The 18,063-nt window shown below is 48.8% G+C and overlaps 1 protein-coding gene across 5 annotated transcripts in view; it reads right to left on the bottom strand.

Annotated features, from left to right (window-relative positions):
* Positions 1-18,063, bottom strand: part of LOC123753977 (transient receptor potential channel pyrexia) — an 80,294-nt gene that overhangs the window by 21,839 nt on the left and 40,392 nt on the right. Inside the window, exon 1 of one of the 5 annotated variants that reach the window (XM_045736029.2) lies at positions 4,225-4,383. The exons of the other annotated variants lie outside the window; for them this stretch is intronic. Within the exon in view, the coding sequence (XP_045591985.2) occupies positions 4,225-4,237 (13 nt within the window). The 5' untranslated portion in view covers positions 4,238-4,383. Of the gene's footprint in view, positions 1-4,224; positions 4,384-18,063 lie in introns of those variants that run through there. 5 annotated transcript variants of the gene reach the window in all.

Below are 18,063 nucleotides of genomic sequence, written 5' to 3'. Positions count from 1 at the left end.
TGTTTCATGCTTGTTCTGGAGCACTGTCTCTCTCTCTCTCTCTCTCTCTCTCTCTCTCTCTCTCTCTCTCTCTCTCTCTCTCTCAACACAAGTGTACATAAAATAGTGTAAATATCTTTGTGTAAGATTTCAATACAATGTTCGGTCTTTACAGAAACGCGCACTTATATACCCAAGTGATGCGTATATGTCTGCATAAGTAAGTTATCCTTGAATGTGCACATGTGTATGTGTGTGTGTGTGTGTGTGTGTGTGTGTGTGTGTGTGTGTGTGTGTGTGTGTGTGTGTGTGTGTGTGTGTGTGTGTGTGTGTGTGTGTGTGTGTGTTTACTAGTTGTGTTTTTGCGGGGGTTGAGCTTTGCTCTTTCGGCCCGTGTGTGCGTGTGTGTTTGTCTGTGTTAAGAGAGATAAATGCAGTAGATATGATATGGAAAACATGAGTCGTGAGTCACTAAACTAAACAGCCGACGGTTAGAAAGACGGGGCCCAAGAGCTAAGAGTTCGATCCTGCAGGCCCAAATAGTAAACCCCACCTTCCAGCACATTACTAATGATCGCTGTGACCTATAGAGAGGTCACACCAATCGTGCCCATCACCCCACAGCGGGGTAACTGTGCCACGGCTCAGGACCCGCGCGCTACTGCCCCTCCGAGGTCACAGTCGCCGTGGTCGTAGTAATTACAGCAATAAAGGGTTGGCTTGGGAGAGCTTATCTTGGATTGTTGAGTTGCTTAGTGTTGGTGACCTCCGCCAGATGGCCGCGGGCGATACCATAGTCTCACAGTAGCTGCGTAGATGGAGAGAGAGAGAGAGAGAGAGAGAGAGAGAGAGAGAGAGAGAGAGAGAGAGAGAGAGAGAGAGAGAGAGAGAGAGAGAGAGAGAGAGAGAGAGAGAGAGAGAGAGAGAGAGAGAGAGAGACAGACAGACAGAGAGACAGAGAGACAGAGAGAGAGAGAGAGAGAGACAGACAGACAGACAGACAGACAGACAGACAGACAGACAGACAGACAGACAGACAGACAGACAGACAGACAGACAGACAGACAGACAGACAGACAGACAGACAGACAGACAGACAGACAGACAGACAGACAGACAGACAGAGAGAGAGAGAGATCCGGAGTGGCCAGGTTGACCCCTGGCACCATCGAGTATCCCACCTCGTATATATCTATACAAGAGGATGTGTTTGTCTGTCTGTCCAACACTGGAGGTCAGACGCTTGGGGCTAACCTCACCAAACTTTGCAGGGTGACTGACTGGAGTAGGAGGGTCGGGGTTGGCGCCAAGTCTCCCTTCATAAAGTCAGTGGAGATGTTCAAGGCCGATGATGGTTGTGGCTGGGTGTTGATGGTGTATTGGTGTTTGGTGTTGAAACAAGGGTTGCTATCAGTAATGTTGGTGTTGATGGTGGTGATGCTGAGGGTAGTGATAGTGGTGATGGTGGTGGTGGTGCAGAGAGCGTTGTTGGTGTTGGTGGTGATGTGTCAGCCAGAGCACGGCCGGCATCCTGCCCCCATGACTCACTTCGCTCTTCATCACGACTCTCTAGTTAACTCATTTGCCAGGGCGAGTGGCTGGGCTGACGGCCTGCGGGCTTAATTAACTAGGATACATTGTCGGCCGGGACCCCAGACAAGCCATTTCCCATTTGTTTAAGGTTAGCTGCACTTTAGAGCATCCCCGTCTAAACTTGGCTGCAGCCAGCCCTCACCTATCACCGATACCGTCCTCCCTGTCTGCCACTGACAGGCGTTAATATGACGGCAGTCTCAGCACCGTAGCAGACAGCAGCGGCCCGCCTCGCCCCATTATTAAGAAACAAACTCAATTGTAATATCAATAGTAGAAACTTCAATAACTGGAATGATCATTTATACAATATTCTACAACAAAAATCATGTAATGAAGAGAGGAAGGAAGCACACGGGCGGCGAAGACACGGCATTGTTTGCCAGACTTTAGGAGAGAACATTACTGATGGGGTAACCTGCCCGTATAGTGTGAAGTGTGTAAATGATAAGAGAGAAAGTGGTGGTGATCAACATCCCCCAAAGAACAACAGAGAGTGTGAAGAGTGGCACAGAGTAATCCTGCTTATAACGGGAGACTTCAATCATGGTCTGAAAGCACGGAAAACAATGTACCTGAGAGGGGGAAGAAGACATAGTTATAATGAAAATGCAAAATTTTCTGGTAGAAATGCAAAAAAAAACTTTCTGACACATCCTGTCAAAGATAAAACAAGGGAAAAGAGGGGAGAGCAGCCGATAAGGCTAAACCTAATCTTGCATAATACGAACACTAAATGCCTTCACAAAACACAGGGGGTAACATGCAGAGAATGATAAGGAAGTATGTGAAGTACTCAGTGAAAGTTTACAGGAAGTTTTCAAGCGGCAACCAGACCTGACCGTAGATGGAAGAGCCCTAAGAGGCCAGACTCCCACACGACTCACTTAGAAGTGATCCTGGAAGACATAATGAAACAACTAGAGGCGCTACAAGTAATGAAGGCCTCTGGCCCGGACAAGACCTCACCTTGGATAACAAACTAAAAATAGCAGCAGGATGATAGATCAAATTGGTTCCACTACATCAGTATTTGCTGAAGTTGTTCAACTAATAAGAACAATCAGAACAGTGAGGTACTGTTATACACTGAACAATGAACAAGAAACCAATTCAGAGGTGATCTGAAAAATAGCCATTAAGGTGTAACTCAGACTATTACAAAGTTATGAGTCACAAGACACTTAAGGCAAAGCAGACTGAAGGGGAGATACATTCCTGCATCATACAGGATAAATACACGGGATCATACATAACAACACCCACAGTGCCGGAGCCATACAACAGCAGTAAAGACCCGGCAGCACATGCCTGACTAATACACGTCTGGATAGCCTTCACGAAATTCGATAAAAAGAGCCTTCCGAGTATTACATATATACAACACACACACACACATAATTATATATACAACTTGTAACTTGTAACTCATCCTTCTGAAGATGAATTATTAAATACGAAAGTACTTAAGGAAATTCCTGTTTCAATTCTTCCTCCATGGTCTGACACTGTCACATTTTTCATCACGTGTTAATTTTCGTGATTTACAAACATATATGCAACCTTCGTGAGACTCGCTCGTGTGTATGCAGCCCCGGCTTGGAACCGCCAAATGAAAAGGAACAAAAATAAAACCATAAAAAGTCAAGATACTCTGCACAAAAGTGCGCGGGAGGGAGAGTGAGTGTGAGAAACACAAGAGAGGAAACCTGACCTCGCCACACTGGAGAAGGAACAGTGGTAAGCACAGTCGGTCGGCCGAGCGGACAGCACGCTGGACTGTGATCCTGTGGTCCCGGGTTCGATCCCGGGCGCCGGCGAGAAACAGTGGGCAGAGTTTCTTTCACCCTATGCCCCTGTTACCTAGCAGTAAATAGGTACCTGGGTGTTAGTCAGCTGTCACGGACTGCTTCCTGGGGGTGGAGGCCTGGTCGAGGACCGGGCCGCGGGACACTATAGCCCCGAAATCCTCTCAAGATAACCTCAAGAAGTCCGGTCATAACCGAGAGATCCCTGGTACTATTCAGCGGCAAGGCAGAAGCGTTTGGGCAACGTTTCCTTTCACCCGATGTGTCTGTTCACCTAGTAGTAAATAGGTACTCGGGAGTTAGGCAACTGTTGTGGGTTGTATCCTGGAGGCGGAAGGTCAGAAGGTGGTCTGGGAGCACCTTGTTAAGCTTAACAGGCTTACTGTCCCCGACTATGGGAAAGCATTAGGTGACGCGTCACATTACAGCAGACATGAAGGGCACCACCTCAGCCCCAGCAGATACACGAAATGAACCATCACCAACACACTGCACTTTAAAAAGAATTTTTTCAGTGTCAGAGTAGTTAACAGATGGAATGCATTAAGCAGTGATGTGGTGGAGGCTGACTCCATACACAGTTTCAAGTGTAGATTTGATAGAGCCCAGTAGGCCCAAGAATCTGTACACCAATTGATTGACGGTTGAGAGGCGAGACCAAAGAGCCAGAGTTCAACCCCCGCAAGCACAACTAGGTGAGTACTAGGTCACAACACCTACCACCGCTACACCCTTCCTGCCGCACCACAATACATCAAATTCATTACTGAATCTCCTCATTTATCAAGCTGAAGTTTCAATGTACATAGACATATTCAGGTCCAAAATTGCTACGTCAATTTACCTTTTTTCTGCATTCTTCACTCTGGCATGAAGTGAGTTCCTTGTTGCCTATTGGGCTGAGAGTGGTGGGTGAGAGGAGGTAGTGTGCGAGGGCGGTGACAGCGTTGTACTGGTATAAACACCCACCACGTATTGTCCTCCTGCCACGTGCACACCTGCGCTCCTCTCAACCCCTCACCCCGACTGCGACCTCTGCTACTGGCGCCTCTGTTCGTCTCTTGTGGACCATTCTAAATTGTCCCAAATATTCATATGCATGTGCTACAAGATGATATAACGATGTTTCACGTAAAACTATATTAACTATAAATGCTGTGATGTTTTCATTGTAAATATAATGTATAAATAGTCATGAATATACATACAACAATGTGAAGGAGAGAGCGTATACTTCCGAGAGATGTGGCGGGGTTTGAGACGCGGTCTCAGCTGCTAACTCCCACATACTATCTACAGCGGAAGGTGCCCGTGGGTTGCCTAGTGCTGCCCTTAATACCTCGCTTCCCAGGATATGTATGAACGAACTTAACGCCCCTCTGTTGGGCAGTGAACAGTGCGCTTCACCGGAGCGAGCCTTGGCCGCGTGCCCACTAGCGGGTACTCAAACACCAGCGAGCGTGTCCCCCGCCTCGCTCACGCACCTCCCGCACGTGCCAGCACTTGGGTCCTTTGTTTACCTCCTGGATCGTCTCGTGTATGTACGAAGCATTAAACTACCTCGTAATTTGCAAATATTTACACTACAGAATTGGTTGTATTTGGAGTAGTGAAAGTTATCTAACACCAAAGTTATAATCAGTAACTAATTAAATTATGCGATACACTCTCCAAAAACGGTAAAGATTGTCGGGAACAATGTAATCTTCAAGGGGTATCATGAGTCCTGTTCTAGCTCAGCCCGCCCACAAGCCTTATGAATGATGATAACTATTTTTTTTCTTGAATAGACTCATACCCATATGTAATACATACACAATTGTTTTTGCATGCTGAATAACATCAGTAATGATAAGTGACAAAAGATCGTCGCAGTACTTTATTAATTTTCTACCACAGACGTGGCCATATATTTACAGTCCTAACTAGGATATATATATATATATATATATATATATATATATATATATATATATATATTTTTTCCGTGGCAGTACCAGGAGCCTCGGCCCCGCAGGCACCAGCACTAGACATGTCTAACTCCTCTAGCCTACGGACACGTAACATTAAATTAAATGATAAAGGCGTTTTCTGCTTGTGATACGTTGATGTGATTTAATAATGAAAATGTAACTTTGTTTATGGACTCGTATAATGAGTTTTGCTGCTTGGTTCAAATTGTAGTAACTACATATTCTATATTTTTAGAATAAACAGATGGAATCCTCAGACATTGATTACTATAGCAACGATAATGCTGCCATCTATTATTGGAAGAGGTCAGTAGCGTTGTCATCCTTTATTGGGGGTGGAGGGAGGTATTCTTGGCTCCCGGCCCCACCTCCATCTTAGTTACACTCTGCTGCCCCTTGTTGTGCTTCACCACACAACAATGGTGGGTTCAAGGCCTCACGAAGCATGTGACTGCCTGGCCTGCCTCAACCAGTCCAAACGTGCACTGTGCAGGACAACCGTAGGATGTTGAGAGTGAAGGCTGTTCACACACACTCACATACATAGTCCATGCAGGTAGCATCAAGCACGGACACGACTCGAAGATGCTGACGGAGGTCCACCTTTCCACAAGCCATGAAAATATAATCAATCATAAATTAATATAATTAATCATCGCAAAGTAGCCCCCAAGTTTACCATTGCATCAGGCTACAGAAACACCATTGCCTTACCCTATCCTCCACCGGCTTGGTTTACATATATGTGTTACTTCTCGCAGTCAAGCTTGAAGTGACGAGAGGATTTTTTGTTTTAATAATTTTGTGTTACATGGGGATACCAATGACAAGCCCTCAAGTACATGCAGGGATCATAACTCCCAAACTTTAAACTTAACTCCCGGCCACACTATACTGTACGCTTTCCACACAATCGAGTTGTTCTCCTCCACTCTTATCTTGTGACATCATAAACTATAAAATGTTTAGAAACGTAAAAAAGATCATTAAGACTACTAAGTAGAGATAGACGGAATTTCATTAAATTATAACTGGAAAACATATGCAATACCGGTCAAAAATTACAAATAAAATTAGCCTAGACAAATGAAGAGTAAATGATAATGAATAACCAAAAACAAATACAACATGGAATTAGCGGCAATATATTGTTAAATCATTTGCCCAGTGCAAATATTGATACATGTGGAGGTGTTTACACAGATGGCATGTCGAGACGAGGCTGCCCCAGCTGGTCAGGCGGGGGAGGCTCGCCCCAGCTGGTCAGGCGGGGGTGGCTCGCCCCAGCTGGTCAGGCGGGGGAGGCTCGCCCCACCACACTCATCTCACTTTCACTCTCATAGTTTCAATTAATGGTCCACTTATGCCTCGTGAAGTCATCGTACTCTTCAAGTAATATTAGTTGACTGGCTTAGTACCCGGCGGTGTCCGGGATCGTCTCCCCTCCCCCCCCCCAAACCTCGCATTCCATTCCTTTTCGTTTCCCTCTCCCCATACTTCCCTCTCCCCCTTTATCTCCCCCATTTCCCCTCCTCCCAACCACTCTACCTACCCTCCCCTCCAACCTAGATCAGACAAACATTTCCATTTATAGAGAATGGGTACACGATTCAACCCCCCCCCCCTCTTTTCACAATCTTTCCAACCAAAGGTGCCCAACCACTTGGGCTGGACGGTAGAGCGACGGTCTCGCGTCATGCAGGTCGGGGTTCAATCTCCGACCGCCCAAGTGGTTGGGCACCATTCCCGTCCCATCCCAAATGCTTATCCTGACCCTTTCCCAGTGCTATATAGTCACAATGGTTAAATACTTTCTCCCTGATAGTTCCCTTCCCTTCCCTCTGTCCCACCTCTCGTCCTCCCCTTCCCCCCGCCTCCTCAAGAAGTACTGAAACAACTGTATCTTAGAAGAAACAACAAATCTTAGATGCTTTTTTTTTGTCTTTTGAGTTTCATCTTCCTTTTTCTTTTCAGCAACAACTACACGAAAATCATACGACATATTTCACACTTGACGCCATGAAAATGGACTGGGGGAGGGTCTCTATAAATGGTAATATTTCTTAAAGCATTTAACTTAGGCCTGCCCTGACCAGCCTATGTCCGTCCCACACCCCAGACATTTTTCCCCTGCAAATTTGGGTGAGGCTAGCCCCAAACATCTGACCTTCAACTGTGGACGCACAGAGAGACAAACAGATGTTCTGTCTTATAGTATAAATATGTCTAGCCTTAAATAAATTGGACAGTAATTGAAATAGTATCTTGTTTATAAGGAAGTGTTAAGACAGGTAACGAGGACAGAGAGCACGGCGGGGGAGGACGGTGTAGCTGACAGAAGTGCGGAACAACACAGGGAAGGTGTCAACACCACTTCTTCAAATATATTTACAACTAAGATGAACACGACAGGCAGTGTCTCCGTTAAGTAGCCTTACTTAACATAGTTTATTATTACGATATACGGCCACTTGTCATGGTCACTTCCTCTCTCTCTCTCTCTCTCACTCTCTCTCTCTCTCTCTCTCTCTCTCTCTCTCTCTCTCTCTCTCTCTCTCTCTCTCTCTCTCTCTCTCTCTCTCTCTCTCTCTCTCTCACTATACTGAGACATGAGACGCTACGCTGGCTGGACACAAGCTAACATGGTGTAACCTGAACAATAACATGCTTGCCGTCAGGTTATGTATACAACTCGAATGTGCATCTATTGTCTAACATCAATAACTTGACCTAACCGCCATCAACATCTACACCATTTAGTATCCAACAAATACTCTAAGAATTCCAACAAAAACTTTGTAGATCTGACAAAGTGATAGCTACACCAACTCTTTCATCTCTCATATCATACCAAGAAGGATATCATAGCAAGAAGGATATCCAATAAAATCAGCAGACTCCTACAGATGTTGCAACTGCTCGGCTTAGACTGTTGTAAGTGTCGCTGATCTGACCAAATCTGAACTATGGAGCAAAACTATTAGAACGCCCTGCGTCGTTATGCGATGCAATCTAACAACTTAAACCAAATATAGAGATAAATCTACATTTAGGTAGTATGTGGTGGTGAGTGTGGATGTCCCTCCCCCGCCCACTGGCTGGGTGTGGGATGCATGGTAAGCACATTAATAATTATATAATTAAATACTATGCAACTAGCTCACCACAAATGTATATTGCTTAGCGTTAAAATAACACGGGTTCAGCACTTGAACCCATTGTGTGACTATAAGCCTCTTGGGGAAGGTGGTCACGGTGATGTTTGTTTCATAAACTGTGAATACATTGTTGATGTATATATTAACAACTCTGTAACCAGCTCATCAATGATATAATGACCAGGTTAGCTAAACTGATTTGGGGGTTCAGTTCCTGAGCCGACTGTGTGCTTATGTACCCTTAGTCCACTTCCAGTCAGTTTATAAATAATATCCAACAAATTCCCCCTACCATAACCACCATTAACACTAACCCAGTTGGCGCGTCCCACACCACATTCAACCCCTCCTGGCCCCCTACAACACCACCAACCCCAGAGGCAGGATATTCTTAGCCCTCCGTGTGGGTGTGTTGTGATCCGGGCGTTGGGGTTCCGCGGGTGTGCCAGTTGGGGTCGAGCTCCGTGTCAAGCTGGTAACCGCCAGCACGTGGCCCGGGGCCCCTTCCTCTCTTCCCCCGCCTTAAAACACTCAAAACATATACCATACAAATTAAATACTTACCAAACATTTGAGTTAGAAGGTGAGGGAACATAGCAATGTTAGAAAAGCTTTACATTATTGTTTTTAAATATTGTGGGTGGCGAGAGGTGGCATGACTTGCCACGTGCGGCGCACGCGCGGAGTGACCCCCGGAGGTGGGGGTCTTGGCCCCTCATTTCCCCACTCCGACCTGTTTGTCCTATTTTTACGGGAAATGCGGATGACGTTATGACGGAAGGGCATTAACTAATTGCTTGATTACAGTTGTTGAGAGGAAATACTAAGCGTAATTAATGGATTATAATTATATGCTGGTAGCTAGTTGAAACCGCGGGAGTTTGATTCAGTTATTATGCACCCCATACTTATCCTATGAGTGGTAGTGGATCTAATACCAATCCCTTGAGCTAGTGTTCACCCCATACCTATCCTGTGAGTACGAGTACACTCAATACCCATCCTGGTTACACAGTTTAATATGGCAGCGAGCCACTTACAATTAATTAGTGGGCCAGCCAGAGGCTTAGGGCCCGCGCAGGAATATCCCTGCAAAAACAAAACAAAAAACTTACAATTAAGGTGTCAACTGTGGATACCAACCCGTTGTCATACCACAACCCGTCCCAACCCAACCCGTCCTCGACTCAGGTCCATTACATCCAGCGGTCGACCCCACAGACACATTCATAAATTTTAACATGCTGTTCATTCAAAACAGGAATTTTCTCTAATATAAATTAATATTATAATATACTAGAATATTGTGCATATATAGGCATAGGTTAGGTTAGGTATTTAGGTTCTGTTGGCAATTATTTGTATTTGTAGTACGTGGGTGCAACCCGTCCTCGACTCAAGTCCATTACATCCAGCGGTCGCCCCCACAGACGCATTCATAAATTTTAACTTGCTGTTCATTCAAAACAAGAATTTTCTCAAATATAAATTAGTATTATAATATATTAGCATATTGTGCATATATAGGCATAGGTTAGGTTAGGTTAGGTGTTTAGGTTCGGTTGGCGATTATTTGTATTTGTAGTACGTGGGTGAAGCATTTATAGCGTTGTGGTTCGAACAAAACTCGTCAGTGAAGCACTTGTTCCGGAAGTGTTCGAACGAAATCAGTTGTGAGTCTCGTGTAAACCGCTTTTCATTCATAACCGGGGGGTTTGGCGGGTGCATGGAATGGATTTTGGCCTTTGTTATGAGGTAAGTGGTGTTTGTGGTTGTGACGACCACTGTACTCCCGGCGGTACCAGTGGTGGGGTGAGTGGAACCATCACTGTAGGCAAGTTCAAGTACGTTAATTGAGACAATAACATTTATCTCAAAAGGATAGAGTAGCTTGGCCTGTTTCTATCCCTAATCTACTTCAGGTCCCTCAAGGGGCTCACATATCCCGTGAGTACAAATCCACACATCACAGTACAACAGAAGGAGCGACCAGAACACCACCAGCCTGGCTTAAGGCATTGTATACCTCCCCTCAAGTCGAAGCCTGGCTTGGTCTTTCATCCCCCGCCTTGGGTGGGATGGAGGGATAGTAGTTTGGGAAGGGGGTGATGTACCCTGGTGTAGGTAAGTGCCGCTGCTGGCTCTTGGGAGAGATCATCAACCTGACACAGTCTGACGGTGAGTTGCAGGGGCAGGAAGTGCCGCCCTCTGTGACCCTTTTGCCAGAAAGTGGCCAGGAGCTCACTACGAGCGCTGTACGCCTGGTGCGTGTACGCAGGTGGTACGTGCGCACGCCTGGTGTGTGTGTGCACGGCACGTGCGTGTACACGTATGGTGTGTGTGTATGCCTGGTGCACGTCCGCGGCCTCAGGGACTCGGACACCCTGGCACAAGACTTAACTTGCTGAGGTTCGCTGACCAGCAGTTTTCTTTGTCCTCAGTGGGGGAAAAGCCGCCGTAGTCCTCCACTGCATGCACCCACACGTTCACGGCCACGCTGGTGCACACGGCCACGCTGGACGGCCACGCTAGTGCACACGGCCACGCTGGTGCACACGAACAGCGGTGTGGTGTGGTGTGGGTGTAGGTGGTGTGGGTGTAGGTGTGGGTTTAGGTGTAGGTGGTGTGGGTGTAGGTGTGGGTTTAGGTGTAGGTTTAGGTGTGGGTGTAGGTGTGGGTGTAGGTGGTGTGGGTGTAGGTGTGGGTTTAGGTGTGGGTGTAGGTGTGGGTGTAGGTGGTGTGGGTGTAGGTGTAGGTGTGTAGACATGGGGGCAGCGCAAGGCAGACAGAGGCAGGCCCACCCCCCACCCCTCCCCCCGCCCAGCAAGAGCAAGGCCTCAGGTGAGTATCAACACATGTTGGTTCCTGCCGTGTCCTGTGACGGAACACTGCTGCTTGTTCCTTGATGGCCCACCTTGTGGCGTGGAAGTGTCTGGGAGTCTCTCCGGTGCTTGTAGCGCGGTCCAGGACTTGACAATGGTCCAGGACGGACCGGAACGTCATCGTTACTTCACTCTCTGATATGTGTGGTTAGGTCATCAAGGGAAGGTTATAAACGCTAACTTTAATATTTATTTTGTATCTATTGATGCCCAGTCATATACGAGGCGAGGCAGCAGGAAAAGAAGGGTGCACGCTGACAGTGCAGGAGAGGAAGTGAGGCGGGAATGTAGGGTGGAGACTGTGCCTCTCCCTTCTTTGTTCCGGGATACCTTGGGTCTCCGGCGGCCGTGGGGTGGGGAGACGCTTGTGTGTGGGGGCACAGGAGGCTGTGTATAGGAGGTGGGGGTGTGTGTAGGTTGTGGGGGAGGTGGGTGGTAGGGGGTGTGTAGGTTGTGGGTGAGGTGGGTGGTAGGGGGTGTGTAGGTTGTGGGTGAGGTGGGTGGTAGGGGGTGTGTAGGTTGTGGGTGAGGTGGGTGGTAGGGGGTGTGTAGGTTGTGGGTGAGGTGGGTGGTAGGGGGTGTGTAGGTTGTGGGTGAGGTGGGTGGTAGGGGGTGTGTAGGTTGTGGGTGAGGTGGGTGGTAGGGGGTGTGTAGGTTGTGGGTGAGGTGGGTGGTAGGGGGTGTGTAGGTTGTGGGTGAGGTGGGTGGTAGGGGGTGTGTAGGTTGTGGGTGAGGTGGGTGGTAGGGGGTGTGTAGGTTGTGGGTGAGGTGGGTGGTAGGGGGTGTGTAGGTTGTGGGTGAGGTGGGTGGTAGGGGGTGTGTAGGTTGTGGGTGAGGTGGTGGGGGGAGGGAGGTGGGTGAGTGAGCGCGACACAGGAGTGTACACTGGAGTGTGAGAGGACTAACAAACACACTGAAATACCTATTATAGTCTTGGGGCAGGAAGCAAGGTCGGCGTAATACTGAATATTAATCACGGACGGACCCACGGGAAAAACATGCGCTTTTGGAACCCTTCCTTCATGTTGCTTGTGTGTGGGCTTCACTGTTCCGTGACCGTGGTGTCTGCTGTGTCCGTGTAGGCTACGTGCTCCACAGTTGAGAGGCGGGCCGAAAGAGCCAGAGCTCAATCCCCGTAAGCACAACTAGGTGAATACAACTCGGTGAATACACACCACACACACACACACACACACACACACACACACAGACCCACACACACACACACACACACACACACACACACACACACACACACACACACACACACACACACACACACACACACGTATATATTATCGACAAACCATCATGGTCTATAAATGATCAGATTTCTCTGATCATTTCTACAAAGCTCCACTGCAGCTGCAACAACAAGGCTGCACCGCCTCCCCCCCTCCCCCCCCCTGTTCGTTCTACCTCCCATGATTGCCTGATATCCCCGTGGGAACACTGCATTTCCTATAACACTTGTCAGTTTTGTTTCCGTTATCGCAATACTGTGAGGTTGTTCTTCTGGCGCTCTTTCCTATAACTCAATCCCTTCATTTGTAAATCCGTCTGCATCTGTCTACATCAATTTTATGCTACTCATTACTACGCTGTACTTGCTGGGGGTCCAGCGTCAGTTACTATGCTCCACTTCTCAAGCAATTAGTTGATGAATGCAATGACTCTCTTCTATTATTTTCCTCATATTTACATTGACAATAATGTATTTAGTTCCAATCCCTTCTTCATCAAGTCCTTTCCCCTCTACCTACAACTTATACACCGAAGATGGTCCTTCGCTGTGACTCGTCTCTGACACTACTTTTGATCCAGGCTCCATTATATGTCGCTATCATGTCTCCTTCTTCCTCTTCTCCTCCAGGGTGTGCAGGTCCAGTTCCCTCAGTCCGGAAACCAACAATGTTTAATATGTTTGCAGTATAATTAATATTATTTTTGTTCAGGCTTGGGTTCTATTGAGGGCTGCATTTTTAAGCCTGGGTCTCATGTACGTTGTGAATAATTCTCTGAAGGAGCTTTTGTCTGGGGGGAGGAGTACGGAGGGGAGGGTGGAGGTGTGGGGAAGGCAAGGGGGACTCTCAGGGGATCAGCTCGGAGGGAGACCACCTGAGAGGTGGAGCAGCTAAAAGGTGGACCAGCTGGGAGGTGGACCAGCTGGGAGGTAGAGCAGCTGGGAGGTGGAACAGCTGGGAGGTGGACTAGCTAGAAGGTGGACTAGCTAGGAGGTGGAGCAGCTGGGAGGTGGACCAGCTGGGAGGTAGAGTAGCTGGGAGGTGGAACAGCTGGGAGGTGGACCAGCTAGGAGGTGGACTAGCTAGGAGGTGGAGCAGCTGGGAGGCGGACCAGCTGAGAGGCGGACCATCTGGTTGGCCAGCTGAGTCCTCGCCCAATCAATACTCAGCCATTTTGTTCCCTCTTGGTGACGCCTACCACCTGCCTGGTGCGATAGATAGGGCGACGCATAGTGTGATAGATGGTACAACAGGTGGAGTAGTATGATGGCCCAGGGCCCTCTGATGACCACAAACAGGTGCACAATATCTGTTGACACCACCTATCTCCTTGCACCTGTGTGTGTGTGTGTGTGTGTGTGTGTGTGTGTGTGTGTGTGTGTGTGTGTGTGTATGTGTGTGTGTGTGTGTGTGTATTAGAGGCGCCACAGCATAGGGATTACCTGGTTGATCCTCGTAATTACCCACGGCTGTAATTATCCAGTAATGGTTGTTATCATGAGCTTAGTGGCGCGTGTCGTGCAGCGTGGAGCCTCACTGCCTCAGGTAGCGTGCCAGGTAAACTGTAAACAAGCCAGCTACCTGTAGGTAAACTGAAGACAACCCAACAATCTGTAAACTAAGACCAATACGAGTTACAGAACGCTGACCGTGACACCCCAGCACCTACCTGGGCCGCCATCTTGGTCAAATAGTTTGTTATCAACTCCACAAGCGAAGCGAACTCCAGAGGGAACGGTTGGGATTGACCAGTTAGCTGAGATGTGCTACAGGTTGTTGTCGTTGTCAAGTGTAAGACAACTGCAGCAAGTTGGAGGCGATGAGTCACACTGACGTGGCTAAAGTATGTTGACCAGACCACGCACTAGTAAGTGAAGGGACGACGACGTTTCGGTCCGTCCTGGACCATTCTCAAGTCGATTGTCTCAGTCGACTTGAGACTGGTCCAGGACGGACCGAAACATCGTCGTCCCTTCACCTTCTAGTGTGTGCAGCAAGTTAAGAGCGCGTTGCACGATGTTACGCTGGGTTAAGTTTTGGTTATATTGGGTTACGGGATGTTAGGTTTATGTTAGTTCCGTTGTGCTTGGTTACATCTGGTAACACTCTTAGGTTAAGCTGTGTTAGGTTAATGTTGCATTTGGCTACGTATTGTTAGGTTAAGTTAGGTAAGATTAGGTTATTTTACATTAGGGTATGTTAGATTGCGTTAAATGACGTTACATCAGGTTACATTACATTAAGAATAACGTGTACTATGAGACTCCACAAAGCTCCACATTACCAAGAACCTTCCACTCTGATACAGCATTAGTTCTTATGAAATAAAACAATCAAGGAAATAACAAAAATAGTAATCTGAAAGATTATTGTACTTTAGAAGTATATGAAAACCTGAAAACGTTTTTATACTTTATAAATAGGCCTACATGAAAACGTTACTATGGCTCGACAGTGGATGTAGCAGCAGCAGCAGCAGCAGCAGCAGCAGCAGCAGCAACTGTTGCAACAGCAGCAATAGCAGTTTGCACGTCCTCACCATTCAACCCGTTCTCGCAAATTTAATAAGTGAATATTGACTTATTAAATATGTGCATAGGTGACATACTTAACATAATAGATACCCTTAAAAAGATTCATAGAAAACACCGACCTTACCTAACCTACTTAGTATGTTAAGATAAGAATCTTATTGCTTCGTAATTACGATTATTACCTAACCTATAATAGGTATAGGTTAAGTAATAATTGTAATTACGAAGCAATAAGTTGCTTATCTTAAGATACTAACAAGGTTAGGTAAGGTCGGTGTTTTCTATGAATCTTTTTAAGGGTATCTATTATGTTTAGTATATCACCTATGCACGTAGTTAATAAGTCAATATTGACTTTACGAATTTGCGAGAACGGGTTGCACCATTCCTCCCTCTCAGCAGAAATGACACCAACTCAGCAGGAGTGGTGCTGGTGTCAGTGTGCTGACACTCCTGGGAACACTGCATGTGAACACGGCTCTCAACACTTTGTTACACTCCCGTACTGTGTCCAGGGTGTGGCACAGTAACACGTCCCTCTGCTCCAGGGTGTGGCACAGTCACACGTCCCTCTGGTCCAGGGTGTGGCACAGTAACACGTCCCTCTGGTCCACGGTGTGGCACAGTCACACGTCCCTCTGGTCCAGGGTGTGGCACAGTGACACGTCCCTCTGGTCCAGGGTGTGGCACAGTAACACGTCCCTCTGGTCCAGGGTGTGGCACAGTCACACGTCCCTCTGCTCCAGGGTGTGGCACAGTCACACGTCCCTCTGGTCCAGGGTGTGGCACAGTGACACGTCCCTCTGGTCCAGGGTGTGGCACAGTCACACGTCCCTCTGGTCCAGGGTGTGGCACAGTGACACGTCCCTCTGGTCCAGGGTGTGGCACAGTCACACGTCCCTCTGGTCCAGGGTGTGGCACAGTGACACGTCCCTCTGGTCCAGGGTGTGGCACAGTCACACGTCCCTCTGGTCCAGGGTGTGGCACAGTCACACGTCCCTCTGGTCCAGGGTGTGGCACAGTCACACGTCCCTCTGGTCCAGGGTGTGGCACAGTCACACGTCCCTCTGGTCCAGGGTGTGGCACAGTCACACGTCCCTCTGGTCCAGGGTGTGGCACAGTGACACGTCCCTCTGCTCCAGGGTGTGGCACAGTCACACGTCCCTCTGGTCCAGGGTGTGGCACAGTCACACGTCCCTCTGGTCCAGGGTGTGGCACAGTCACACGTCCCTCTGGTCCAGGGTGTGGCACAGTGACACGTCCCTCTGGTCCAGGGTGTGGCACAGTCACACGTCCCTCTGGTCCACGGTGTGGCACAGTGACACGTCCCTCTGCTCCAGGGTGTGGCACAGTCACACGTCCCTCTGGTCCAGGGTGTGGCACAGTCACACGTCCCTCTGGTCCACGGTGTGGCACAGTGACACGTCCCTCTGCTCCAGGGTGTGGCACAGTGACACGTCCCTCTGCTCCAGGGTGTGGCACAGTGACACGTCCCTCTGCTCCAGGGTGTGGCACAGTGACACGTCCCTCTGGTCCAGGGTGTGGCACAGTCACACGTCCCTCTGGTCCACGGTGTGGCACAGTGACACGTCCCTCTGCTCCAGGGTGTGGCACAGTGACACGTCCCTCTGCTCCAGGGTGTGGCACAGTCACACGTCCCTCTGCTCCAGGGTGTGGCACAGTCACACGTCCCTCTGCTCCAGGGTGTGGCACAGTCACACGTCCCTCTGGTCCAGGGTGTGGCACAGTCACACGTCCCTCTGGTCCAGGGTGTGGCACAGTCACACGTCCCTCTGGTCCAGGGTGTGGCACAGTCACACGTCCCTCTGGTCCAGGGTGTGGCACAGTCACACGTCCCTCTGGTCCAGGGTGTGGCACAGTCACACGTCCCTCTGGTCCAGGGTGTGGCACAGTCACACGTCCCTCTGGTCCAGGGTGTGGCACAGTCACACGTCCCTCTGGTCCAGGGTGTGGCACAGTCACACGTCCTTCTGGTCCAGGGTGTGGCACAGTCACACGTCCCTCTGGTCCAGGGTGTGGCACAGTCACACGTCCCTCTGGTCCAGGGTGTGGCACAGTCACACGTCCCTCTGGTCCAGGGTGTGGCACAGTCACACGTCCCTCTGGTCCAGGGTGTGGCACAGTCACACGTCCCTCTGGTCCAGGGTGTGGCACAGTCACACGTCCCTCTGGTCCAGGGTGTGGCACAGTAACACGTCACTGTATTGTCATATAACAGGGTAAATTTTTAGATGGAAATATGAGAAGAGTCATTGGACTGAACTACTGATGGTCGAAAGGCGGGGATTAAGAGCAGGCGTTCGACCCTACAAGCACATGTAGGTGATTACCTCTGAGTATACACAGAGAGGGAAGGGGGGGGGGGACACGGATCATAACTAACTGGAGGGTAGCGGCGCGCTCAGTAGTTTGTGCTGAGACCCGCTGACCTGAGCAGTACACGATGAGCTCTGTCACAGCACGTCACCATACCATGGTTCAGGGAGGGAGGGAAGGGTTCGAGCGAGAAAGGGGAGGGACCAGGGAGGGAGGGAAGGGTTCGAGCGAGAAAGGGGAGGGATCAGGGAGGGAGGGAAGGGTTTAGGGAGGGAGGGAAGGGTTTAGGGAGGGAGGGAAGGGTTCAGGGAAGGAGGGAAAGGTTCAGGGAAGGAGGGAAAGGTACATAAATGCGTGGTGAGACACAGCAGATGTCCTGCCTCACCTCACTCATGCTACCAACCATCACCTGGCCCATCCTACCCGTTCTTACCTTACAAATCCTGCCCACCCTCACCCACCATCCTGCCCACCCTCACCGCACACGAAACATATATTTAGCGGTCTGGGGCGCCAACCACTTGATTCAACTATGACTTATTTAGGAGGTTCCCC

Source organism: Procambarus clarkii, chromosome 6, assembly GCF_040958095.1.
Source record: "Procambarus clarkii isolate CNS0578487 chromosome 6, FALCON_Pclarkii_2.0, whole genome shotgun sequence".
In the NCBI taxonomy this organism is placed as follows: Eukaryota; Metazoa; Arthropoda; class Malacostraca; order Decapoda; family Cambaridae; genus Procambarus; species Procambarus clarkii.
Note: the sequence above shows the minus strand (reverse complement) of the source record. Positions and strands in the feature narration are given on the sequence as shown.